Raw genomic sequence first — 27,928 nt, forward strand, 5'->3', positions numbered from 1 at the left:
TAGCATTGATTTTTTTACTGATTTGTGATCTCACCTTTTGTTTGTTTTGCTTCCAGATTATACATTTAACTCAGGGATAATTATAGTTAAAGAAATATCTGATAGGCTTTTTAAAAAGTAGCATAGCATCTTTCTGTGTTTCATGCAGTTTGCTTACTGATGTCTTCTTTGTAAGGTCTTGTGTAATTTTAAACGCACACATTTCAGGGATAAGGAGGAGAGTGGGAATCTGCAATGGCATTACTTAGTAAGGTAACTGCAAATGATTTTGGCATAATATTTAGAAAGTTTGGATTAGGGTTTGCTTACTATTTTTGCAGTGCATACACTCTGAGGAGCCCTGCTTCTTTCTTCTGTGTAACTCCTTTTCTGATGTGCGGTATTTAGTTGCCTCCCTACATTCCCGTGTTCAGTGGTATTACCTATATCAAACTCTGCTGTAGCCAGGAGAAACTAAGTCTAGGGCTCCTGTGGTTCTTTGTCTCCACTCTTTCCATGACAAAGAGGTATTATTATGTGTATTCATTGCTTTCAGAGTAACTTGGTGCCTTAAAGACTAGTTGGCAAGATTTTGTGACATAAGTGCTACATCATGTGCTCATCATACAATACTCTTTGTTCATTGTCACAGTGCTGTGTGGCTTCAGCTCCTTTCCCCCATGGAAAGTAATCTGAGAGTAGGTGAGATATGGTAGTACCAAGCAGCAGTTCGTACAACTATGGAGCTTCTTTGATGTTCTTTCTAATTATGTTTTTTCTCTACCCCCTGGTTACTTCTGATGGTAGAGTATGGTGGACATTCCTTTTCATCATTGTTTTTGTTCTTGGTAAATTTTTGTTTTCATTCAATTGATGTAGGAACTATTTTTTGAAATTCGGACTGATTTTCTTTGCTTTAGTACATTCCCTGAAAAGACCAAACTTAATTGTCTCTTCCCAGAAAAGAAGATACATATACAGACTTTTTGCTGTTGTGTTAGAAGTATTAGGAACTAAAGATGTTTACAGAAGACACCTCAGACAGTGACTCCAGTGAGGAAGGTTAGTTTAGATATCCATATAGTTAGAATTTTATATGGTGCTTTTCAGGATAAATGCATATGGCAATTTACCAAGTAATTACAACATAGTGAGCATGTTAATTGGTAAACTGATTGAAATCTCTCAAGTTTTAAGGAGAATTCTGAAAGCTTTGATCAAGTCAGATGTGTGGCAGCTTTTGTCTCAGTGTTTGGATAATATTGCCAAGCACTATAACGATCTACTATCTGATAGCTGGCTTCATAGGTTGCCAGCCTCCAGGTAGTGCCTGGAATCTCCTAGAAGTATAAATGATATATACAGTTCCTCTGGAGAAAGTGGCTGCTCTCTGGAAGGCAGAGTCTGTGTCATTTTCAGACATTATACCCCTGTTGAGATCCCTTTCTTCCTCTTCCCAGACCCAGCCCTCCCCTGACTCCATTCTCAAATTTCCCAACCCCAGTTTGGCAGCCCTTGGCCATCAGTGTTCACTGTTGTATCAGTGGAGTCAAGGAGCATTGGTGGATGAAGAGTGCAGCAGAACATAGGGTTTAACTTCCTTCCAAAGTTTTTGTTTTTGGGCATCAAGTTTGCTCTGGGAAAATCAAGAAGAGGTGGTTCAAAAAGCATCTCAAGTACTTTCGAAACCTTGTCATCTTTATATTTAAGAGTAGACCAGGGTATTCTTTTGGGACAAATAAATAATTAAAACTATAAGGAAGTAACCATGGTTAATTTATGTTAGCATATCTAAACCATGGTTAAGGATTGGCCGCAACCATATTTTGCAAACCATAATATGAAGCAAGCTTTCAGGCCATACTTTATTGTAGGATATGGCAGCCAAGAAATAAGAGGAACCAGCTGAGTAAATTATACTTGCAGGCATCTAATCTGTTCATGGCCTTCATAGATTGGAACTCTCCCACTTACCACTCCCATTGCAGTTCACTGAGCTCTGCTGAACATTTGTGTCTGGCAGTCAGTGGACCCTTCAGAATAGCGTAGAAGGAAAATTAGGATCTATGGTCAGAGGGGGAATCAGCAGAAATTGTTGCATCCTCTTCTGCAGACAAATGCTATTCTGTCAAAGGGACACTTAGATACAAACCATTATATCTGTCTCAACAATTTCCAACATACTAAGTTTACAGTCTCTTGGTCTATAGTAAGGCAGTTGGGATGGTGGATGTGTGACACTAACCTCCTGATATCGTTTGGGGATAGGACACCCCAGATATCTATCACTTCTGATGTTTCATTACAGGGCTGGGGAGCCCTGTAGTGAGGAGTTTTCATATTAACCTCTTAGAGTTATGTGCAATATATTATGCCTTTATCTCGTTTGCAGAGTTCACTAAGGGGGAAGTCATTCAGGTCATTATGGACAATTCTACATCAGTGACCTATATAAACCAACAGGGGGCACAGTCTTGGTAGCCACCTTCATTTGGGAATTGGTCATAGTCCAAGAGTCCTCCCTCCAAGCAGTACATGTGGTAGGAACTGTAAACACAAGGGCAGACATCCTCAGCAATATAGGACAATTGAAACATGAATGGTCTCTGGGAAAGAAGTATATCTTCCAATTTTTCAACAGTGGGGTTTTTGTGGAATGGACCTTTTGCCAGTTGAGCCAATATGAAAGCCCCGGTATTTTGTTCCAGAGAAGGTAGCAATCATCTCTCTCTTTAGGGGATGCCAGGCACTCTATTTTACACCTTCCTTCCTTTCCCATTTATCTACAAGGTGTTAGCAAAAATCTGGGAGGAGCACACATAGTGTATTCTGATCACTCCCTTTTCTCCCAGACAAATTTAGTTTCGGGTTCTTCTTTCATTATTATCAAAGGGCCTCTACATACACCTTCCCTTGGCTGCAGACCTGCTCTGCAGGGGCGCTATGGTTTACCATGCAGTGAACAGGCTCAGGTGATGACTTGGTGGCTGAACAATCTCAATTTAGATTTTCCAATGCCCTCCTTAATATCCACAGACCTTCTACTGGAAAGTCATATATGAGTAAATGGCTCTGTTTTTATAATTGTGCCAAAATACAAGGAGTTCACACAGAGAATTGTTTGAATATCTGCTCGCTCTCTCAAACAGTTGGGTTTAGCAGTTGCTTCCTTTAAGGTTCATATAGCCACTATGTCTATCATGCCAAGGGCCAGAACAGGATGCTGATTTCTCACCAAGTGTCCAAAAGCTTTTTGAAGGGGCTGTTCAATTTATTTCCCTCATGGTCACCTATAATGCCACAGTTATCCCTATCAGTGGTTCTCTCCCAACTTGTTAGCCCCGTTTGAGCTCCTAAGGTCTTGTAATTTGTGATTTGTAATTTGAGATGGTGTTTTTGGTGAATGGAGAATGGGAAGGTTGGTGGCTTTGAGGAATGATCATCTTTTTATTAAGTTCCAGGCTAGCCATGTTGTTTTGATACTTAGTTTACATGTTTTGCCTAAAGTGGTTTCTAATTTCCACATTGGCCAAGACATTGTTCTTCCAGTGTTTTTTCCATTTCCTACCTGGGAAGCAGAAAAAACACTGCATTCATTAGATGTAAAAAGAGCTTTGTTGTATTACCTATATACGACTAAAGGATTCCAGCCATCCCCACACCTTTGTGCATGCTCATGGTAGCTCAGGCAGTTCAAGGAGGAGAACAGCTTTAGCACAGACCACCTCTAGATAGATAGTCTCTGCTATTATGTTGGGAAATCAGCAGGCTGGTCTTCCATGTCCTCTGGAACTTTGGGTGCATTCTATACGGGTGCAGGCAGCATTGGTGACATTCCAAAGAGTCACTCCCTTGGAAGACATGCTGAGCAGCAACATGGTTGTCATCAAACATTCTTGTCAGCAGGGTGGATTTAAATCACTAGTCAGTAAGACTTGATTTAAATAATAGTTTTCTACATAAAGACTTGTTTTTGCTGATATAACCTTAACATTTACAGTTAGATGAAGATTTCGTTTTTAGAATAACAACTGTTCGTATTAGTTTTACAGTTATATAAAAATATTGATTTTTAATACTATTAGAAACACTATTAGAAACACATTAATTATGAAATTATTGTGAGGTGAATTATCTCCAGTTTAATAGATTAATCATTCACATTTGAACAACTTTTTTGCTGTACTTTATTGGAAGGAGAAAAATAATCATTACCTTAATAATAAAATTTTAAATTGTTTTATTCAACTACTAAAACAATAACATTATAGCATATGTTTGCTTCATGTTTGTTAACTGATGTGGTTAAACAAAATATATATATTTTAAAAAACTTAAACTGTTAGCCCAGCCTACACATGAAAAACTTAAATACTGTCCTCTTTAGCTTACTCGTCATCTTCTTCATAAGCTGGAAAAGAAACACAAGCTTTCCTGCTTTGTCGGTCCCCAAATGATTTCTCAATTTAGAATGAATGAGTCCAAAGGAAGAGAATATTCTTTCTATGCCTTCAGAAGAAGCTACTGCTGTTAAAAGTGAAATATTTATATGAATAATCCCTAAATCCAAGTGTTTAAGTGACTTCCACCAGTTCACTGGTGTGACTTTCTTTAAAACATCTTCAGCAAACATATTTTCTTGAATGGTTCCCCCTTAGCTCTGAAGTTTATTAAAGTTGGCATTACAGATGGATACCCATGTCATAGCTAACTCATTTTCCTCAGCACTTAAGTTTTGACCCTGATACCAGATATTGACAATATATGCCAGAAAATGATCTGGAGACAGTGCTTGTCCCATTCGTTTTTTTAATGCTTGTAATTTAATTCTGTCAATGTGTAGTTCTGGTTTTAAGTGTTCATTCAGTTCCTTCCAAATTTCAACAGTATCAGCAATAAAACAGCTATTTTTCTTTATTTTGTTTAAAGCTTCAGAAATGGCTTTCAGGATGCTCAGGATATGTTCAACATTTCTCTTAAGTCTAGTGTTGAGGATTTTGGCCATGACAGTACCATCTATTTTATCTTGATTTTGTTCACAAATTGTCATCAGAATGGGCCAGTTCTTGACGTGCTGCTCAAAACAGTCCACCACAGAGTTGCATCTAACATCTTGTGGAAGCGTTAGCTTGGTTCCACCCATTCTTTTCAGAGCTGCTGCGGCAAAATGGTTGTTTTGGAACTATTAAGCAATATCAACATTAGTCTTTATATCTGGAACACTGAAGTCTTTGGCTAGGAGGTGCAGCAAATGAGCACTGCAACCATATGTTATTAGCTTTGTATTCCCTTCCTGCTCTTCTAAATTTCTTCTCATCTTGGATACATTTGCAGCATTGTCTGTGACCAAACTGCATAGTAGACATTTGAATTGTTATCCATGTTGTTACAGCTTTTGCTGCCACTTCTTGTAAGTATTCTGCTGTGTGTTCATTTCCTGACATATCGATTGTTTGTGCAAGGAAGACTTTCCCTTCTTCTGTTGTTATACAAGCACGTACAACTGGATCATTGTGGACATTACTCCACCCATCAAGACTTAGGTTAACAATTTTACCCTCCAGAGCTGTTGCACATTGCTCCATTTCTGTATCATACACTTTATCCAGCAGTTTCCCTGCAACATCTGCTCTGCTGGGTGGACTGTATCCTGGTCTCAGTGATTGAACCATATTAATGAAGTGTGGGTTCTCAATCAGACGGAAAGAAGAGTTTGTTGCATAAACAAACTGGGCCTTTTTTTCGTCAACTAACTTTTTCTAATCTGCTGGTTTTTATCAAAAACTTATCTATGGTGGTTCCAGGAGGGAAGGGTTTTTTCCTTTTTTCTTTTAGGTGATATACTGCAGGTGTCTGATGATGATGTATAAGGTGCATCTGAAACATTATCCTGGATAGATAACTCTGAAATTGTAGAACAGGAGGATGCTGAAGGTGGATAGTTTCCATAATCCTTAGTGTTGATGATGAATTCCCCTAAACAAACAAAAAAAGATGCTGTTATTTTATTATTTATACAATTTCTGCTTATTGTATTAATTGCCATTGCAGCACTGCCCAAAAAGGAATATTTACTTTTCTTCATAACTGTATCAAAATGACAGTAACATGCAGTAATAATAAGAAATATAATTTTGCTCAAACATGACAATTCAAGGCACTCTTTAAGAAATATGATTAAATAAAAATGTTTACCAACCTGAAGATCCTTCCTGTTCAAACATGTTTCTATTGTCATCTTCATCATAGCACTTCTCATGATGTTGCCTCATTCGGGCCACCGGGCTTTGCATTTCTTTGTTGCAGTGTTTGCATTTTGCATGCATGCCTGCCTTACCAATAGGTAGAGGAACTTCATTCAAATATTCCCAAACTGGGTCTCTTTTACGGCCTGCTGCCACTATAGGTTTTCCCCTCCTGGGAAAGAATAATGTGATAAACCTCAGGTTATACACACCAAAAGATCCAAAGTCTTGTGCAGTATTCTGCTCAAAAAGTTTCACTTTCATTTTTACTGCTTGCCCCTCCCTCCTCACACTTAAATTTCATCTTGTGCAGATCTATTCCACTCCTAGCAGTCTTTTTCTATTCATTGAACTTTTTGAAACTTAGCACTTAAGGGGGTGATTCTATGTACATAGGTTTGTAGAACAATAAGGTCCTGTGGATCAAAAACTGGCTAATTAATAGGAAGCAGAGAGTGAGTATAAATGGGCAGTCTTCACAGTGGAGGACGGTAAGCAGTGGGGTGCCGCAGGGCTCGGTACTGGGTCCCATGCTCTTTAACTTGTTCATAAATGATTTGGAGTTGGGAGTAAGCAGTGAAGTGGCCAAGTTTGCAGATGACACTAAATTGTTCAGGGTGGTGAGAACCAGAGAGGATTGTGAGGCACTCCAAAGGGATCTATTGAGGCTGGGTGAGTGGGCATCAACGTGGCAGATGAGGTTCAATGTGGCCAAGTGCAAAGTAATGCACGTTAAGGCCAAAAATCCCAGCTGCAAATACAAGTTGATAGGGTGTGAACTGGCAGAGACTGACCAAGAGAGAGATCTTGGGGTCATGGTAGATAACTCACTGAAAACGTCAAGACAGTGTGCAGTTGCAATAAAAAAGGCCAATGCCATGCTGGGAATTATTAGGAAGGGAACTGAAAACAAATCAGCCAGTATCATAATGCCACTATATAAATCAATAGTGCGGCCTCATTTGGAATAGTGTGCACAATTCTGGTCGCCGCACCTCAAAAAGGATATTATAGCACTGGAAGAAATCCAGAAAAGGGCAACTAGAATGATTAAAGGGTTAGAACACTTTCCCTATGAAGAAAGGTTGAATCTTTTGGGGCTCTTTAGCTTGGAGAAACGTCAACTACGGGGTGACATGATGGAGGTTTACAAGATTATGCATGGGATGGAGAAAGCAGAGAAAGAAATACTTTTCTCCCTTTCTCACAATACAAGAACTCATGGGCATTCGATGAAATTGCTGAGCAGTCAGGTTAAAACGGATAAAAGGAAGTACTTCTTCACCCAAAGGGTGATTAACATGTGGAATTCACTGCCACAGGAGGTGGTGGCGGCTACAAGCATAGCCAGCTTCAAGAGCAGGTTAGATAAAAATATGGAGCAGAGGTCCATCAGTGGCTATTAGCCACAGTGTGTGTGTGTGTGTGTGTGTGTGTGTATATATATATATATATATATATATATATATATATATATATATATATATTTTGGCCACTGTGTGACACAGAGTGTTGGACTGGATGGGCCATTGGCCTGATCCAACATGGCTTCTCTTATGTTCTTATGTTTTTCTCAACTCTGTTCATTTTATAACATTTTTGCTGTGTAGAAGAGGCATGTGATCTCTGCAGACACAAATTACAGTTTTGAGAACTGAAAACCAAGCATCTGTGTTCTGTTATAATATCTTATAGACAGAGAAACTGCCCTGTAATCTTACAGAAACCTCTGGAAGAGCGTGACATTGTGAATGGATTAATAGAATTTATTACCAAAAAATTTAAACATTGCATGAATATACAGCCTTATGCTTCAGAATTAAAAACTAATCCTTATTTCATGATGGAATAACCTTTGGATGATAATAGTTTCCTCAAAAAGCATTTTATTACAAAAATCTGATTTAAATTAAAAAAAAATTGATTTAAATCAAAAACGATTTAAACTTTAAAAAATCAATTTTTTTAAAAAAAAAATCATTGATTTTTATCCACCCTGCTTGTCAGGCATTATTTTGTGGACACGAATGAGAGAAGAGATTTAGCAGTTGATGGAGCCATGCTGCACTCACTATTCCACTGAAACTCACCCACCTCTAAGGTAAGGAGTTCTGAAGTCTCCCAGTGTGGGACTACACAGAAGACTTGAGATGAAAACAGTGTTGCGCTTACCTATAATTGTTATTCATTGAGGCGCCTTCTGTGCAGGCACATATTCTCTTCCTCCTGTCCCTCTGTGAGTTCATAGGATACAGTAATATTCCTAACATTCATGGCAGCTCAAGGGAACTGAGGGAAAGGGGAGGAACACCTCCCTGTGGAGCATGCAACTGTTAGGTGGGAAAACAGCCTGCAATGAGTTCTGAGGTGAGGGACTCCCTGTTGGAGTTAAAAAAAAAAAATACTAGAGTAGTTGTAAGAGAGCCTCCATTGGCTGGCCTATGCAAGCACAGTCCTCAATGTGAGACTGCACAGAAGACACCTTGATGAACAACGGTTACAAGTAAGTTCAACACTGGTTTTTAGAATGGATAACAGCTCTTATCCTATACCAGTGATGTTGAACTCATTTGTTATGAGGGAAGGATCAGATGTAAATGTCATTTGTTGGGTACTGGAAATAAAAACTGTATAAAGGACATCAACTGGTAAGCTCTGAGTTGTTATATTCTCATTGTAAGGCCTTATGAGCTAGGAGGAAAGTACAAAGCAATACCCATATGGTGGACTGGAAAGCCAGCTGGACAGATGCTTCCACACTGTTTGCTGCAGATGTGGTTATTCCACCATGTGTAAGCCACAGTTGGAGTCGCTCTGCCCACATTCCTCCTAGAGCAGTTTCCTGTTCCCTTCCTTGCATTAATTGCTCATGGGCTGCTGCATAAGAGCCCTGGATGGGCTTGTTCCAGCTGCTGGCTTTATGTTTGACAACTTATACTTTTGTGAAAGAACCTGCGCCCCATACACATGCTAATAAAGAAAGGTTCCTGACTGTGGAAAGCTCATCCCTAAGGAGTGACGTTTTGTACATTTAGTTTTTTTCCTCTGAGTAGAAGATGGTTTTGAGAAAAGGAGAGCTGGAACAACAAAGTGTTGCAAGATTGTACACATGCTTAAATTATTGCAGATCAGGGCAGTTTGCATTTCCTATTAACAAACATCAAATCATGGAGCCATAAAACACTGGGAGACATCTCACTTCTATAATTCACTTCTTATAAAATGTAACTGCTTAATGAGCTTTAAAAGAATGTGACAAACAGCATGAGGAGAGGCCATGGCAGGTGTAGGGAAGCCATGGGAAAACAGTTTAAGAGTGCACATGCACAACCAAGAACATGTTATCTGAATACAAACAGATTATCAGTTGTTCAGCTGTGCTTACCACCTTATGAACCAAACCATCTGAGTAATTCAGCATCTTTGCTTAGGATTCAGAAAGGATTTACATCTTACTTTTTGTATAGTATAAGATACACCTGAGTATCCCTGCTGAGCACCATAGAATATGTGAAATTTTGGGAGGTGAAACAACATAATATAGAGAAAGACTCAGGTATAGGAGGTCTTGGGAATGAGGTGTCTTTCTCTGTTTATTTGAAGCAGCTAACAGAATGCAAGTGGAAAGATAAAGTAGGCTATAGTAAGATTTGCAGTCTGGTTTTCATGTTATGTATCCTAAGATATACATATCTAGTTATGTATCTTATAGATGAAAATAGTTGAATCCTACATAGTGTGGTTGATTAGTCCTGCCTTTACATTTTTTAAAATTTAGATGGGTTACACTACTTCTTCAGAAGGCTGTGAGTGGCTTGACTTATATATATCTACACTGTTGTTCTTAGCTAGTAGTATTTTGTCTGTGTGTCTGTTCCAGATGGATTCTTTGTCACAGGTAAATCTGTTTATTTAATCCTTTAATTAGGAAAGATGAAGAACCACATAAGGATAAAATAAAATCTTAATCATAAGCAGAGTCTTGAGCACCATAGACCATAGTGACTCTTACATTCTCCTATTGAGTCTGCAAGTAATTACTGTCATACATCATTCCTTAGTAATGTTTACAGTATATTTAATATTGAATGAGTTGAAACAAAATGTATAGTTTAAATGCATTTTGAATGAGTTGAAATAAAATGAATAGTTTAAATACAGCTGAATAATCATCTCAGAACATATTTTTAAAAACATTTTATGTTCAGTAACAGTGTCATCTAATTTTCTTTCTGTGTCTTCTTACGATGAACAGTTAGAAGCTCAGTTGTTTTAGGTGTGTTTCAAGTTGCTAAGGATGTGAAATTGTAGTGTACTTTGCAAGTCTGTGCTGAAATTATTTTCAGAACAGAGTGGACTGGGAAAGATGGAAATGGCATCATGACAGTAGTAAAAATTTATAAGAGAGTTGGCTTTTGAAAAGACTTTAAGCGGCTTAAAGAATGTTGTTATACCAGGAGTCTAGTGAGGAGGAGTTGATAGAAACAAGGAAGTATGGATGTTTTTTATATACAATATAATACTGGCCTTGGGTTTCAACAGATTTGGATTTGACTGGAATGTCCTTACAGATCAATGAAATAAGAAGCATGTGTACAAGGATACAGTTACATAAAATAGCTGAAATGAAAGCAAGATTTTTAGCATTCATTTAAAATGTCTGTACCTTCCTAATAACAAAATTAGTTTTGTCACTTTGTTTGCAAAGTTTATAAATGTTTAACTTCCAGGCACCTTTTTTTCCTCCTCTCCCCACCATTGTTGATTCATAATGGGGAAAGGCTAACCTCTGGAGAGCAGGTCCTGAAGAAAATATACCTGATGCATTGGCAGAGCAAGCACAATTTGTCTATTCTGGTAGCCTGAGGGAAGCCTTGCTTTGTTTAGACTGTTCATGCTGGTTGTCTCAGTTAAACCAGAAGAAAATTCTAACTTTTCCATCAAGGCTTTTTATTCCTAGAAGTGGGGAAGGATGTGATACATGAAGTAATTTGTATACATGTATACCAGCAGGAACACTGAAAAACAAATGATGGAAATTAATCAGGCAGTATTATGCCTTTTAGTAGCGGAAGCAGGGGTTGCCAAGTCCTCTTCATCCCCCGGCAGGGGACATTTGCTCACGCAATGCGCATGACAAATGACGTCACCTGGAAGTGACATCATCAAAATGGTGGCGCCCGCGCAGGGCTGCTCTAGGCATTTCTGGGGAAACTCTATGGTTTTCCTGGACGCTCTAGCCATTTGGGAGGTTAAAACTCTGGTACTTTTTTCCCCACATGGAAAAAACTCACAGAAAAAGCCCCACAGTCATAAATGCCCACACGGAAATAAGCCCACATGAAAAAAATCCCACACGGAAATAAGCCTACATGGAAAAATACCATGTAAAGCACCATAGATATTTATCATGGTGGATAACCATTCATCTCCAGTTATGAAGATGAACATGTTTTACCTATATTTGATGTTTTTGTAGAATTAAAATATGTCATATTCACATGCAACAATTCGTGTCGTGATTTTATCAAGTATAATTAAATCATAATTCTGCTATGTTATTAGTATATTCATTACTATACAAAAGTGGCCTGTATGAAGAGGACTTTAATGCTCCTTAGTGTAAAGCTTTGGAAGGGAAAATACAGGAAATAAAAGCAACCATTTTGTTATCAATGAACTTTATTAAGAAGGAAAAACAATAATAACAGAAATTAAACACTATATAGAAATATTTTAAATAAAATTAAATGCTTTAAATTTATAAATTTCCAATTTGTCATTTTTTTAATGTTGCTGTAAATTTCTAAAGTACTGTCTAGTATTCACAGCTTTTGAACAACTATATGGCTTAAACATTTTCAAATAATGTTATCTAATTTTTTATTAAAAATTAAAATCATAACATTGAAACAAGTCAGTTTCCTAGCTCAATTTCCCTTCACTTGTATTTTAACAAATACACTGTGGTACCCCCAGTGACCACAACAAAAGACTAAAAGCAACGATTAGTTAAGAACAACAATAATAAGCGGGGGGGGGGGTTGTAGCAGGAACTCCTTTGCATATTACAGGGCTCTTAGTACAGGGCCTACTTTAAGCTCCAGGAGGATTGACTACATCAGGGGTGTGTGGCCTAATAGGCAAAGGAGTTCCTGCTACAAAAAAAGCCCTGATAATAGCTCATATATAATTCTTCATTGCAAATTAGTCTGTCTCTTTGAGTAGTTCAGTTTATCATCCACCTGCTTATATTGTTGCACAGAAGTGGCAACCAAGTAACGTAGTGCCTCATATTTCCTCTTTTTCACCTCTAGATGACCTGCCTATGCATTAGCCAGTGTTAGTTTGTGACAAGCCCAGGCCTGGTGCTAGGGCCTTGGGTTCCCCAGGCCAGCACTGCCCACAGCCTCCACCACCTGCCCCCCCATTGCACACCTGCCTGTGGCAGGGTGGAGGGGAGGGGTGCCTAGCGACGCCCTGTAGCTGAAGTAGTGCCCCAGGCTGCTGCCTACTTCATCTACTCCCACATGCTGGCCATGAGCCAGCCAGATCCCTCTGCAGTCCATCAAATATACACATAACTTAGCAAAATTATTTTTTAAATATACTTGATGAAATCACAACACAAATAGTTTTATGTGAATATGATATATTTTAATCCTACATTAACAACATCAAATATAGGTAATACCTGTTCATTCTCATAAATGGGGGTGAATGCTTTTCCACCATTATAAATAGCTATACATGGTATTTTTCCATGTGGGCTTCTTTCCGCGTGGGCTTTTTTCTGTGTGGGATTCTTTCTGTATGAGCTTTTCTCCATGTGGGCTTTTCTCCATAGGCATTTTTCTGTGTGGGCTTTTTTTCCTGCGAGCATTTATGATGGTGGGGTTTTCGTTGAGCTTTTTTCCTATGGGCTTTTTTCCGATTACCCCTGTTAAGTGATGTGACTGTACCAGCCATCCTCCAGGACTATGCTTGCATCAGCAAACATAATTTGTGAGCTGGGAGTAATAGCATCTTTGGTTAATAGTAGCTTTATGATGTTGCTAGCAGTGTTTCCTCTAGACTGAGTTAGTGTGAGCTAGCTCAGTTTTTTAGCCTCTGGCTCACACATTTTTGTCTTAGCTCAGAGGGAAATATGGCCCCAGAGCAAACTAAGTTATGCAGTAGCTCACAACTTTAATGCCAGTAGCTCACAAAGTGAAATTTTTGCTCAAAAGATTCCACAGCTTAGAAGGGAGTACACCTAGGTTTTAGATAGCTCATTCAGAGCAGGTGGAAGATGACTAAAAAGACTTGGGGGGTGGGGAGATAGGATTTGAACTAGCCTTTTGATAGAAAATTATAATTCTTTTAGTTTCCACTTTCATGTTTCTCTGGAAACCCTGTGAGAATGTTGAGATAAGCATGCACAATTCAGAAATGCAAAGTAATGTACAGAAATGTTTTGTAAAGCTGAACTGTATTTTGAGCAAAAGTAATCTTTGCTAAACGAGCTGTGGATAAACATCATAGGAGTGAATCAGTCACTTAAAATACAGATATATTTTAGTTTCACTGCCTTTTTGTGATAAACCTTATTGAGACATCAGGTACTTGAAGCAAAATAATATCTGTGGTTGGCAAATATTAGGCTACCTGCAAATATGCTGGTTTATACTACTGTGTGTAAGAACTGCATATTTTAAAAAATCAATTGGAAAGAGCAAGTTCATATTGGATTGTATATGGATAGATATTTTGGGTCCTAGTGTTGTGTTATGATATTTTTGCTTGTTTTAGTAGCAAAGGATGCATTTTACTACCATAAATAGGTATTGATTAGATGCTGAAAAAATACACAGCTTCCTGTAGTGTATTACTGAATGCAACTGGAAGGTATGAGATTTAAAATTCTCATGTGCTCATTGAGGATGGCAGTAAGAGTAGAATATGAATGAAGAAGGGTACGACACAGAAATAACATTAGCCACTCAGAGTTTAATATTAATGCCCTTAGCTACTTAATTGGCTGTGATCCACATTTCCTACAATCCATTGTTGGAGAAAGATGTATGCTATGTCATACTGAATTTTTAATGTTAAGAAAGGAGCTATAAAGAAGGGCTGAGTGCTTATTGGGACATCATATTGTAGTGCTTGTTTGGGTTAGGGAGAAGCTGATTGCTTTTCTTCTGCTTCTTATGACTGCGGCTAAAGTTTTACAGGATGGGTTGGCTGTGCAATCCTAGAACAGTGGTTTTGAACTACCCTTTTAACCCCCACGTTTGCCTCCCAACCTTGTTGTCTACCCACCCAAGTAAAGGCATTCATTTTCCCCCACTCTTAATGTCTTCCCACCCCCCAACTTCCTACCCCACCCCCTCCAACTACCACTCCCAACCATCTCTTTCTCTCAACTACCCCCGCACCCTTGGCACTCCACTACTCCCTCACTCATGACATTCACTCCCCCCACCCTTACTTTCTTCCCATCTACCCACCAACCCTTTGCCTTCATTTACCCTCCACCCTTGCTGTCTTCTCACACACCCCAACCCTTGGCATTCACTCACCCCCGCTTTATTATCTTCCAACCCACCCGCAGCTGGAACAGATGCTGACCCCCCCCCCATATGTGTGTGTGTGTGTTTCCGTGTCTGTGGTGGCTTAAAGTCCTGAAAGAGGCCCAGAATAGAGATGAGGAAGAATAATTTTTTTTTGGGGGGGGGGGCATTGATGATAGTTCCACTCAGCATTCTTTTTGCATTGTTGCTGCCTTTTCCTGTCATATTCAGCCTTGGGGCATTTAGCATCAGCATACGCTTTGTGGCATGATCTGGATTTTTTGGCCTGGCTTGGTTGTGTTATGGTATATGGAGTATACACCTCAATGGAGTCTATGGAGTATGCACCTCAAGGTGACTGTTTTCTGTAGAGGAATTGATCTGACTTCAGCTTTCCATTTTCTGCAACCTCTACCCAGGAAAAGTACAGTCTTTCTGCATAGTGGGGATGGAAGCAGAAGGGAAGTTATCTCAGCAGGGCATAATGACACAGAGTCCACCTTGCAAAGCAACCATTTTCTCCAGGAGAGCTTATTTCTGCCATCTGGAGAGCAGTTGTAATTCTTGCATGGAGATTGGCAACAGTGATTCCTCAGGAGGAAAGGGCTGGTTTGGAGGGTGGAGTCTATGACATTTTACTTGAGTTCCCACCCCTCCTCAAACCCCACCATCTTCAGGCTCCATGCCTCCAATCTCCAGGAATTTCCCAACTTGGAGTTGGCAACTAAATGCTCCTGGCAGGCTAGGCCTTGCTGCCTAGGTGCGTTATGACCTTTGTTCCCTGTCTCTTTGCTGTCTTCCCACTGCCTGCTTTCTCTTCTGAATGCCATAGAGTGTGGGTAGGCAACAGTGGGCAGGAGAGACAAGCAGACTGAACCAATAGAATGGGATGGAACTTGAGTGGTGGTTGACAGGCCAGTGGCTGATGGAATACACAGCACAGCACACATGTACAGAGATAAAAGGGCCAAGGGAGGCAAGGATTTATAAAGGTTTATAACATTATGCACAGGGTAGACAGATTGGACAGAGAATATTTTCTCTGTCTCCCCAAATCAGAGAACTTTGAAGGTATAAAATTAAACTGATGGGCAGTAGATTCAGGATGTACAAAAGGAAATAAGACAGATTCATGGAGAATAGGTCTGTCAGCAGCTGCTAGCCATGGTGACTAAATGGAACCTCCATATTCAGTAAACCTCTGAATACCAGTGGTAGGAAGCAACATTTGGGGAGACCTCAGTCTCTTTACCCTGTTATTAGCGCTCTAGCAGAACTAATTGGCCACTGTGTGAGACAGGACGATGAATTTGAGGGGCTACTGATCTGATCCAACAGGACTGGTCTTCACTACGCCTTGTGGCAGTTTCCTTAATATACTTTTAACTTTCATTTAAGCTTCAGTCAATTAGGGATTATCTTAAAACAATACTTCTGAATTGTAATGCAATTTTAGAGGAAGAGGTATTTACCTCATATTTGTAAAAGGATGGCTAAATGAAAAGCCATAAATTACATTTCAATTAATCAAAGTGTGTGTGGGGGGGAGGGGAATGCTGCATGTTTCTGAATGTTTTTTGTTCCATATGTTTAGCATATGTTTTGAACAAAGTACAGACTTAAATAGATCTTTTTATTCCTTCTGTATTGTTGCCAGTATTTCTAGTTAATGCATGGAACTTTGTGTGCTGCTTCAAGCTCTGGAATATGCTTTGTTCTTGGCTGCACAGAAATAAACTTCACACATGCAGTCTTTATGCTGCAGAAGGGAAAATTAATATTTTAAAGTGATGATTCTGAAAAATAACACTTTGTGTTATAGGAATTAAGATTGGGCTCTTGAGCCTGCTACAGTAAATCAGATCAATGGCAAACAAGTCACCTATCATGGGTGTGTATGTGTGTGCATGCGCACCTGTGCCCTTACTTTTGGGAAGCAGTTAGCTATTCCTATGGACACTGCCAGGAAAAAGATTGAGTTCTCTTAATAATGTAATTGACTAGCTTTAAACTGTATTTGGGAAGCTACCATTTGGACATATTAAGCTGTCTTGTACTAAGTCAAATTATTAGTTCACCTTCTCCGTCTGCTGTGACTGGCAGTAGTCTTCATGATCTCAGACAAAAGAAAGTCCTTTTCCAGTGTCTGTTCCTTAGGATCCTAAAACCTGACATAACAGGGATTGAATTGGAGATGTATAATTTCTGGGAATTTTGAAGGCACAGGGATAAAAATGCTATTTGTCTGGAGGGAGGGGGTGTTAAATTGAAACATGTGCAATGTTTATAGGGTTGCCAGGTCCAGCCTCATCCCTGGTGGGGAACTTGGGGGTGCATTCCTGGAGGGGGTGGGGCAGGGACACAGCCCCACCTTTAACAATGACCATCCCCTCCTACCCCTCCTGTGAGGTGATTGGGGGAGCACATGGCCCATTGATCAGCTGGAGGGCCCTTTAAATCTTGCTGGAGGGGAGGGAGAGGGGCTGCTGTGAGCCCTTCTCACAAAAAACATTTAAAGAGACCACCCTTTAAATGCCTTTTGTGAGTACAGTTTTGCATACATTCCCAGTGGCAGTGTTGGCCCCACTCGCAAAAAGGCATATGAGGCTGACCCTGCTTATGAAAAGTATTTAAAAGGATCACTCTTTAAATGCTTTTTGTAAGTGGGGCTGCACTCACCTAATTTCCAAATGGCAGATCACCTTTTGGAGTTCAGGCATGTAACTAGCATCTGCCCCTCTCCCTCCCCTTCTGCTGGATTTAAAGGGCCCTACAGCTGATCAGTGGGCCATGTGTTTCCACCAGTCATCTGGAGGGCCCTTTAAAATTGACAGGAGGGGAGAGAGACGGGTGGCCAGGTCAGCCAGCGTTGGGAAGGAACCCCTAAAAGTGGGTGCACCTCCACTCGGACCAGAGGGCTGGTAACCCTAAATGCTCATTTTCATATCAAACCTGATTGAACAATGTGAAATGTATAATTTATAACTTAGTTAGCATTTAGAAGTTGTTCTCTTTAGCATGTTTTATGCAATCTAAAAGTATAAAAATCTTGATCTTTTATAAGAAAAATAGCAAGTATGCCCAATACTTAAGAGCTGCAGACTGTACCCTCTTCTACCATAACACGTGTATCTTTAATTTTTTTACTTCAGAGTTAGAAACTCCATCACAAACTCACTGGGGAAACCCCATCACAAACTCACTCCAGAAGGACTTCTGTTCTTTAAAGTTGATGATGCATGGCTATCTATAGAAATGTTTCAAACTCATAATGCAGATAAACTAATGTGTAACACAGATTCTGAGAAAGTAGTCATTTTTATTTTATTAGCAACGAAGTTAAATGCAAATCATTTATGTAGTTAATATACTCTCCACTAGGACATGTCCCTTGGTTCTAAAGCAAAGTTGGGAACATGCTGTATGCATAATGGTACAAAACCCCATATTAAGCAAAGAGAAGACCTTTTTTCCCCCAGGACTAGCGGTCTAAAGAGTCAAGTTTGATTACATTTGATGAAACCTTGTATAAGTGTGTGGGGGGGAACTCCTCACCACACCATAGTCTCTGTCTAAATCAGGGTTCTGAGTAATTTACCTTTTAAAATGCAGAGAAGATCCAGTCGCTAATTTCATCCCATTTAATCTGGGCAGGCTATGGTGAAACTATGTATCAAGGTAGGCTCAGTTGGAAGTGTGCCCTATTGGTCTTCTGGTTTTCAGAAACGTTAATGCTTCTTTTAAAAGTCTGTGCTAATAAGCTTCTGTTGATAGAAGGGTGGAAGTGATTGTTCCTGGAGAATTATAGCAATCGTTTGGGGTATTTACTTCCCAAAAATAATATGTTGTAAAATACCACACCCTCCCTCCTGCTCAGCTTTATGAAAATAATTGAGGAGTATATTTCATAGAACATCCAAGGTTTTTGGCATTCACAATGGGTGTTTTCGCACTCATGTTTTACTGGCGCCACGACCCTCCTCACGCCGGCGAATCTGCATGGATTTCGCACCAGAAGCACCGGCACACCCAGAAGCGCCGGCTACTTCCGTCGCTAAGCCAGCGCAAACGTTTTCCTGCATCTTTGCGATTTCCGTTTGCGCTGGCTTAGTGACGGAAGTAGCCGGCGCTTCTGGGTGCGCCGGCGCTTCTGGTGCGAAATCCATGCAGATTCGCCGGCGTGAGGAGGGTCGTGGCGCCAGTAAAACGTGAGTGCGAAAACGGCCAATGCTTTGTTATGTACTAAAAACTCTACAACCTAAGTGCCACCTGAAAGGGTTTCCCGTTCTTTTGCATCAGTAAAAATTCCCTTTAATAATTCATTTATGGTCTGAAATATGTAGTGTCCCTTCATTTCACCCCAGTTTCACTTCAATAAACTGTTATGTTCCCAGAGGATCAGCGAATACATACCATGTGTATCAAGATGAGTTTGTCTTGCCAAAATTTCTTTGACACATAGAAAACTTTTGTTTAGGTAGAGTCAGCTGTGTAATGAATTAGCTATTAAGAATTAAATTAGACTTTTATAGTACAATCCTAAATAGAATTACACCTTTGTAAGCCTGTTAAGATCAATTGAATTAGAAGGGCGTAACTCTTCTTAGGAATGTGCTTTTAGCATCCTGGGCATCTTCAGTTTACAAGAGTTTAGTTGTATGTAGCCTTGAGGTACCTCCATAAAATTTACTGTGCTTTTAAAAAAAATAAAATGCTGCTTTCTGGCATCCTGTTTAGGGAGAACATATACTGTGTGAAAAACTTACTAGAACAAATGCTAAATTCAGTATTGGCTTTGCAATAGCAGTTGCTATATTAGATAAGACCCAGATCTTGCACTATTAAAGTGGCAAGGCAGTACTTCTTCTAACAACTGGATCAGTTCTAGTAACATTGTTAAATGTTTTAGTGGTACTGAAATGTCTGTTCTCAGAAGTGTTTTTAAAATACATCAGGTGTGTATTAAACTGTGAATCAGGTGAGTAATAAGATGAGAACATTCTCTAAACCAGAGGTGTCAGACTTGCAGCCCAAGGGGTGCAACCAGTTTACCCAAGGCTTTAATCAGGCCTGTAGCTCTTTTCTCCTCCCTCCCCCCTCCTCACCCTTTGAAACTCCAAGGCTGCCAAAGTTCCCAGTTCCTTCTGCCTTGTCTTTGCCTGATTCAGAAGGAAGCTATTTTGAGCTGCAAAGAGAATGTGGAATGACTTTTTCATTAAGGTCTCTGCACCCAGAAAGACTATCTGGGAGTAGCCTGTCTGGGCCCAGAGACTTGAATGGAAAATTCATTCCGCGTTTTCCTTGCAACTTTGTGTGTGCTGCAATGATTTCAGTGGAGTGGAGCTCAAATAGTTTCACTTTCTAATGTTTGTTTGGCCAGCTGAAGCTGTTGCTTGCTGGAGTTGTCGTCTTGCAAATAAAGAGTTGATGCTCTGAGCCAGCTTGTCTGTGCTGAATGGACCTGAGAACGGGTACCTTGTGATTATTTTAATTGTTCAAAATATTCTTAATTTCTTAGTACTGATACCAGTATGGTTATTATGTTTCACAATGTTCTTGTTGTCTATGCAGTTCATTTTAAGAATCTCACCACTGAATATACAGCATTTTAAAATGAAATGCCACAGAAAGAGCTCTGTACAGAAAAATCCAAGTTGGTATGAACTTCACTTTCTTTAAATATGAAAGTGAGTCTAGTGAGATTTTAGACCTGTTATTCTAAAAGGTGCATGACATACTTCTGTTGAAAGTGAAAAGCAGATTGAGATTTGGCATGAAGGTCTGTTGTGCAAAGAAAATCCCACCAGATTAGCACAAGCCTTTGTATGGGTATATGCATTTCTTGATGGGAGTTTATTTCTTGTTAGTCCTTAAATACAACCCAGTAAATGGTTCTTTCTTAGCTCAAGATTGTTGAGATGTTTTACCAAAGTCATGACTCCCAGTTGCAGAGATGCTTAGCCATAGTCATAGTCAAGTAGATACGTGCAAGTAGGTAATTGCATGCAATACCCCAGTGCTGGAACCATAATTTATTGTATTTATTCAAATACAATACTGTTTTTTTGCCCAGGTATTCAATAAAAAAGAGAGGTAATCTTACACTTGCATACAAATTATAGTAAAAACAGAGCCTCCCATTTTTTGTTATGACTTTGGATAACTTCTGGGTTACTTGACATTGGCTATATTGCTTTGGCTGAGTCTACCTTGTTGTAGCACATGAGGTTATTTGAATTTTTCAGAAAAGAAGCAGTGTCACTCAGATAACTCAATTTATTTTCTTTGAACACAACCCCAAAATTGTTTACACTATCCAGAATTCTTGCAGTGGATTTAGCTTATCAGAATTCCTTAAGAATAAAGCCTGAATCGACATAGTTAATTTTTACTCTTAAAGCCGTGTTAGTTTTTAAACCAAGAGGTCATATCAAACCTTAAAACTGCTAGAATTCTAACCTGAAATAATGAGCTGTATTTTCTAACATGGAACTAGGAATATAAATAGCATTTTATTTATAGCTTCCTTAAATTTACAAGCAGTTTGTGAAGTGTGATTTGAAATGACAAATGAATCCAATTTTGGTCCTAGAACATATATTGGATACTATTTGGTTTAAGTACACTGTAAAAAACAACAACATCCCTGTTCACAATTTTGACAATGAGAATATTTGTGGGGAATGTCGGTACCTTCTTTGCCTTTGAAATGAAAATATTTCACCGAGTGTGCATATTAAATTCTTAACAAAATATTCAATGTAAAAGTTTTTTCAGTCAAAGAATCTCTTGCTGGTAGAGCACATGCTTTCATACAGAATGTCCAGGCATCTGAAAATAAAAAAGTAGATGGTGAGAAGAAGCCAAAGATATCATGGCGCCACTGCTAGTTAGAGTACACCAGGGCTTTTTTTGTAGCAGGGGCTCCTTTGCATGTTAGGCCACACACCCCTGATGTAGCCAATTCTCCAAGAGCTTACAGTAGGACCTGTACTACTACTACTACTACTACTAATAATAACTTTTATTTATAATAATAACTTTATAATAATATTTATAATAATATAATAATAATGATTATATATAATATAATAATAATATTTATAATAATATACTAAGAGCCCTGAAAGCTCCTGGAGGATTGGCCACATCAGAGGTATGTGACCTAATATGCAAATGAGTTTCTGTTACCAAAAAAGCCTTAATACACAATTCTGAGTGAAATGGAACAATGGTATATGAACACATACTAAACCGTTCAGATGTGGAGCCTGTTGTGCTGAGCTTGTTGTCCTCTGTACCTAAAGAAAAATGTGGGGGGATTTTGGTAGAGGAATGAGCACTTAAGTGGTGAGGTTCTCTTGGAGAGCTTTGCAAATGGTAGCTGCTACTGCATGGATGTGAATATCATGAGATGGGATGGCAGCTAAAATAACATCATGTGAGTTGTTCAAAATGCACTTTGTTTGAACGTAATGCTATAGCCCTGGCTATTCCACTGTATATAATAGATTCCTCTACATCAGGGGTCCTCAACCTTTTTAAATAGGGGGCCAGTTCACTGTCCCTCAGACTGTTGGAGGGCCGGACTGCCGTTACTGTACAAGGCCGCGGGCCGTCAGTTCTCCGTCTTCTGCATCTCTCTCCCTTCCCCACACCACACACCCTGGCCTGGAAACTCACCTCACCTCGGTATCACCTCACACTCTGTCTCCGCCGCCTCAGCCCAGTGCCAGAAGTGTGCGTTGCTAACGCAAGTTTAGGTCGAACGTCACTTCCGGTCTGATTTTGCCATAACCCGGCGGGCCGCATAAACGTCCTCAGCGGGCCGCATCTGGCCCGCGGGCCGTAGGTTGAGGACCCCTGCTCTACATTAAGAAATTGTCTCTGCTTTTTCTACTTATTTTCACTATAGGGTGTGGGTACTGGGGTTGTAACTGATAGCATTTTTAAAAAGCTTCACAATTTAAGGGAATTTGGAAGCTTCATTCATAGAATTACTGCACAAAATGTAAAAGCTCAATCTCTTTTTTCTTTTTTTCCCCAGTGTGCAAAGATCCACCATACAAAGTTGAAGAATCTGGGTATGCTGGTTTCATTTTGCCAATAGAGGTTTACTTCAAGAACAAGGTGTGTACTTTGAAATTCTTGACACATGAATATACTCAGGGTATTTTAAAAATATTTTTCTCATAACCAGTACTGTAATAGAGCTCACAAAATGTAAGTTGGAAAATATACTTTGCAATAAAAATTGTGGAGCCATCACAATTTTGTATGCCTTTTTGTGGCACATGAAGTTGGCATAGGAATAGGTTAGATATATAAAAATGGGTTGCAATTATGAAAAATATCTTAGCTTCTCTTGAAATAGGTAAAATACTCTGTTCACACTCAAAGCACATTTAAAGCTGTTCTTTAGTTTTAATAATGAAAAGGAAGATGAATAAGACAGCTATTCATTGAAACAATCATGACATTCTGCTTACACTTAAAGCAGACTTAAAGTGCTTCTTAAGTTTTAATAAGAAATAATGACAGCTGTTTCTTAACATTCAGTGCTCTTTATATTCTGGTTGCTTTTCTTGAGTTTGTTTAAATGCATATTTTGTTACTAAAACATTTATTACCCTGCCTTTTCCCTATTTAAAGGCACCTTACAATGCATTATAGGGATTGTGACGGAACCGGTCCGATTCTGCCTTCAGACCCGGTCCCGTCAGCTTTCTATTGAGTCGCCAACTCCTGGAGGGAGCTATTTCTCCTCCTGCCCCTTGGGCTCGCTGCCACCACCTGCTCAGTCTAGGGGTTCAGATTGAGAGGAACAGGACTCCCAATCCCCCTCTCCAGCTATGAGGCCAGGCCTCAAGGTCCTCTGCCACCCTGTACTTGGGTATCACAGAGACCTCAGCACTTCTTTGGGGAACCCCTGGAGGATTGGCACCTTATCCAACTGCATGCCTTCCCCCTTCTCCGGGGCCCCCTTCTTAACTCAGCGTGGTCTAAGGCGGTTGGGGATCTATGTGGTACAGAGATGGACTGCCAGCATTTAAAACAGTAAAAATATTTAATTAAAAGAGAAAAAGAAAAGAAAAGAAGAACAAAACAAAAACAGTTGCATATACAAAGTTAGCACAGCACAGCACCCGCACAGCAAACAGCATGACAAAGAAAAGGTGTTTATAAACGCATCCTATTGTCCCTGGTCTAAACTGGTCCTGTCTTGTGGACGACTTACTTGGTCTGACTACCTGGGGGCCTTTTCCTGCGTAAATAGGCCTCTTCCCCAGGCAGGAGCTCCCAGGCTCACATCCTTCTCCGTTGAGCGCTAGCTGAGAACTGACTTCTCTTCCTGCCTAACTCACATGCAGAGAACAAAAGAACTTCCTGCCTCTCTAGGAGACTTTCCCCCTAGAGTTGTTGGCTTGGCTCTGGAAGGGAGGGGGGGAGTGAGGGGAAGGCTAGGCCAAAGCCTGCTTAGGAGTTTCATGTTTTCCCTCCCAATGAAGCACCAACATTGACTAAAATGGCGTTTCTCCACAGGGATAATGGTCAATTTGACTGGTCAAGTGATTATTATTTGACTTTGTTGTTGTTCAGTCGCACAGTCTGACTATGCGACACCATGGACAAAGTCACGCCAGGCCCTCCTGTCTTCCACCATCCTCCGAAGTCTGCTCAAGTTTGTGTTAGTTATATCAGTAATGCTGTCCAGCCATCTCATCTTTTGCCTTCCTCTTCTTTTGCTTTCCATCTTTCCCAGCATCAGGATCTTCTCCAGTGAGTGCTTCCTTCTCATTTGGTGGCCAAAGTATTTGAGACTACAGCCAACTAATTCAATGAAGCTCATGTCTGGATAGCAGATTACCTTTTACCATTGTACCATCCAGTCTTTTGATGGTAAAGGCAGGAGAGAGGTCTCCTTGACCTGCAGCTCTGTAGAAGTCATCTGCTCTCCCCACCTCCAGAGGCCCACTTCCTATATAGGACCAGGCAGCTCTGTTCAGTATACTCACAAATATAAGACAGTTTTTAATTGTAGTTGTGTGTGTTTTGTTTCACAAATGAAATTTTATTTAAAGTAGGGCCTTCCTAAGATGTGTTAGTATCAATATAAGCAACTGTTGTCTTTTTATTGTAGTTCACATCACTGTGCCTAATAGTAAAATAGCTGGGTCACATGCCAACCATGTAAGCAGTCCAGTCAGGCTTCCCACAGACAAAGGAGAGGTGTCTCTATCCTCAGGGGAACTTCTTAGCTATGCAGGGGTGGGGAGAAGGCTTTGTAAACTAACCCAAAGGAAAAAAAAAACATGACTAGGTAAGGTACTGACCTGGAAACAGTTGAGATAGTAGGGATTAGTTTACTCAACAAACTGAAAGCTCGCAGAATGCCATTGAGGGGCTGGGCAGGGTGTTGAGGTGGGATTTCCAAGTTGGTTCCTTGCCTCATGAATTCCAATTAGTTCCCCATTTGTATGCTTATACTGGCATACCATTGTTAGCTTAGAATTTAGCTGCAGTGCTTAATAGTTACTGTTAACTAAAGGTAGTCTTAGTTACTAGCCTCAAACTTTTGTTTAGATCTTCTTCGTGGTCTCTGTGCTTCACACTCATGGGATAGAGCGCCTGTGCTGATCCCCGAATTGGTATCTGAAAAGCCCGGGATTTTTCCGCGCTCGGCGCCAATGGGCATGCGCAGGATTCCCAGTACGCATGCTCACCGGCACCAGCACGGGGATCCCGCCAGTTCCTTTCTGACCGCTGCGCGGAGAGGTTTGCCTTTCGTGTCCCCGGTCGGTGAGATATTGGTCTTTTTGCCTTTATCCTTGTAAATAGCCCGTTTGTTGTTTTTTTCTTAGTATAGATAGTTAGTTTAGATAGGTAAAAAAAAAAAAAAGAGTTTGTGTGTGTGTCTGTCGGACTGCCCTCCGGGGCCTTTCCCCCCGTTTGTTCCCCCCCCCCCAAAAAAAGTTTTTTTCCCCTCAGAGGACTCTGAGTGGGTTTTTTGGCGACTGGCGTCTATGGAAAGTCGCTGGGGGGGTTTCAAACGCTGCCGCTCCTGTGGGAAGATTGCCCCCCCAGACGGCCACTCTTTGTGTCTTCTCTGCTTGGGTGAAGTGCACCGTGTGGAGTCCTGCCCACATTGCTTCCGCTTCTCCAAGCAAACTGGGTGGTGCGGCTTTCGGCTGCTCTAACTGAATTGGCACTCTGCCCTCAGAAATCGGCATCGGGCCCGTCGGCATCGACCATGGCAGACACTCTGGCCCCAATGGTCACATCAGCCGATGTGACTCCGATTGTGATCAAAATGCCGATCGAGCGAGGCTCCTCCACAAAACGATCCCATGATGGATCAGTGGACACGCCCGCCAAGAAGCGTCGGGGTGACTCGGACCCAAGCATCCGCTCCGAAGAAGGCCAAGGCCAAGGAGAAGCGGAAGAGGTCCCGCACTCCATCGCCCTTGCGCGACGTTTCGGCACCGACTGCTCCGCCGAGGAAGATCCTGGCGTCCCCGCGCCACAGCCCATCGGCATCGAGAGGCAGTACTCAACAGAGATTGACCTCACCCAGCGATCCTCGTCATCCTGGTTGCGGCGTCACAGTGGGAGCGATTCAATTTCAGAAGTGGAGGTTTTGGCGCCGATGGACCCGTCTACCCCGATGGAACCCAGAGGCAGACGGGAGCTAGAGCCCTCCATGGCACCACGCCGTTTTTCACCGCTACCATCGTGGGAGCAGCGTCAGTGGCCGCCCACCTATCCATATCCCTATCCTCCTTACCAGTGGTATCCACCAAGGGAGTTTGCGGAGTGGGATCAACAGTCAGAGGCATCCTGCAGGTTGAGGCTGTTGCACCATTCCCGAAGGCCATCGGTATTGATCCCTCCGGAAAGGCGCACCACCCCAGCAGCTGAGTCTCGTCGGCGACCATCAACGTTGATCTTCTCGCTGATCCGGGAATCGATGCTGATCCTCTCTGAGCACTCCGTACACCGGGAGTCTTCTTCATCGGACTCAGAGAGCGGTATCGACGCCCAGGAAGGTGCTTTGGAGCCTTCGCCAGGTTCCCAAACGGCCGAAGATCTTCCTATTTCGCCATCGGAGGATCTGAAGTCCTATGGCGACCTGGTGAAGAGGATGGCAACCTCCCTCTCCCTGCCTGTGACGCAACCACAACCTGTCTTGTATGATAATGTTTTTGACATTATGCAAAGGGACACATCCACAGCAATCGCTTTGCCGGTCACCAAAGTGATTCTGCAGGCAGTCAAGGAGCCCTGGAAGAAACCATCTTCGACTCGGGTGTCATCCAGAAGGCTGAACCACATGTACAGGGTCCGGGAGATGGGGGCTTAGTTCCTTTTCACCCATCCGAAACCGAACTCAGTGGTTTCCTCCTCCAAGGCGCGAAAGGTCCACTCATCCCCACCTGAAAGGAGGGAAAAAAGCTGGACAGTATGGGAAGAAAGGTCTACTCCGCAGGGGCCCTAGGAGTAAAAGTATCTAACTATGTGGCTTGCATGGCTAGATACCAGTACTCCGTATGGGAACAACTCACCCCTCTCCTTTCTTCCATGAGCGAGGACAAAAAGGCTGCTGCTAGGAAGCTGCAGAAAGAAGGCTTTGCTGTGGCCAAGCAACAATTGGCTGCAGCAAAGCACATGGTGGACGTGTCGGCAAAGGCCATCACGTCTGCTGTGTGCATTCGTTGGCACTCCTGGCTAAGGTCAACAGCCCTGCAGCAGGACACTAGGGCTTTTGTTGAGGACTTGCCCTTTGAGGGGGATGGCCTTTTTAGCACTACCACAGACAGTGCACTGCAGGAAATAGACAAGAGCCTGAAGACCTCCAGGAACCTGGGCGTGCAGGCCACCTCCAGGGCTCCCAAGGCGAAGTAGTGGCACAAACCATGGGCCAAGAAGCCTTACCAAAAGTTCTCGCCCGAACAGCAATGGCAACTTCGCTCCACCCAGCCTGACAGACCATTGTACTCAGACAACAACAGGAACTGCTATGGCTTTCAGGCCACGGGCAAATCCAAGGGTGCTCGCCCTCATAAGCAGGGCCTTTGACTTTCTTGTGGCACGCATCATCGCCCCTACTGGCTCAACAGCTATCCGCCTCCGCCCTTTCCTGCCTGCCTG

At 41.3% G+C, this 27,928-nt stretch overlaps 1 protein-coding gene across 6 annotated transcripts in view; it reads left to right on the forward strand.

The window, feature by feature from the left end:
- The window catches only part of MLLT3 (MLLT3 super elongation complex subunit), a 156,396-nt gene that overhangs the window by 56,113 nt on the left and 72,355 nt on the right, over positions 1-27,928 (forward strand). For all 6 annotated transcript variants that reach the window (XM_060237238.1, XM_060237235.1, XM_060237237.1 and 3 more), the window contains exon 3: positions 22,827-22,909. In XM_060237238.1, the coding sequence (XP_060093221.1) occupies positions 22,827-22,909 (83 nt within the window). The remainder of the gene's footprint in view (positions 1-22,826; positions 22,910-27,928) is intronic.

Source organism: Heteronotia binoei, chromosome 4 (genome assembly GCF_032191835.1).
Source record: "Heteronotia binoei isolate CCM8104 ecotype False Entrance Well chromosome 4, APGP_CSIRO_Hbin_v1, whole genome shotgun sequence".
Taxonomy (NCBI): Eukaryota; Metazoa; Chordata; class Lepidosauria; order Squamata; family Gekkonidae; genus Heteronotia; species Heteronotia binoei.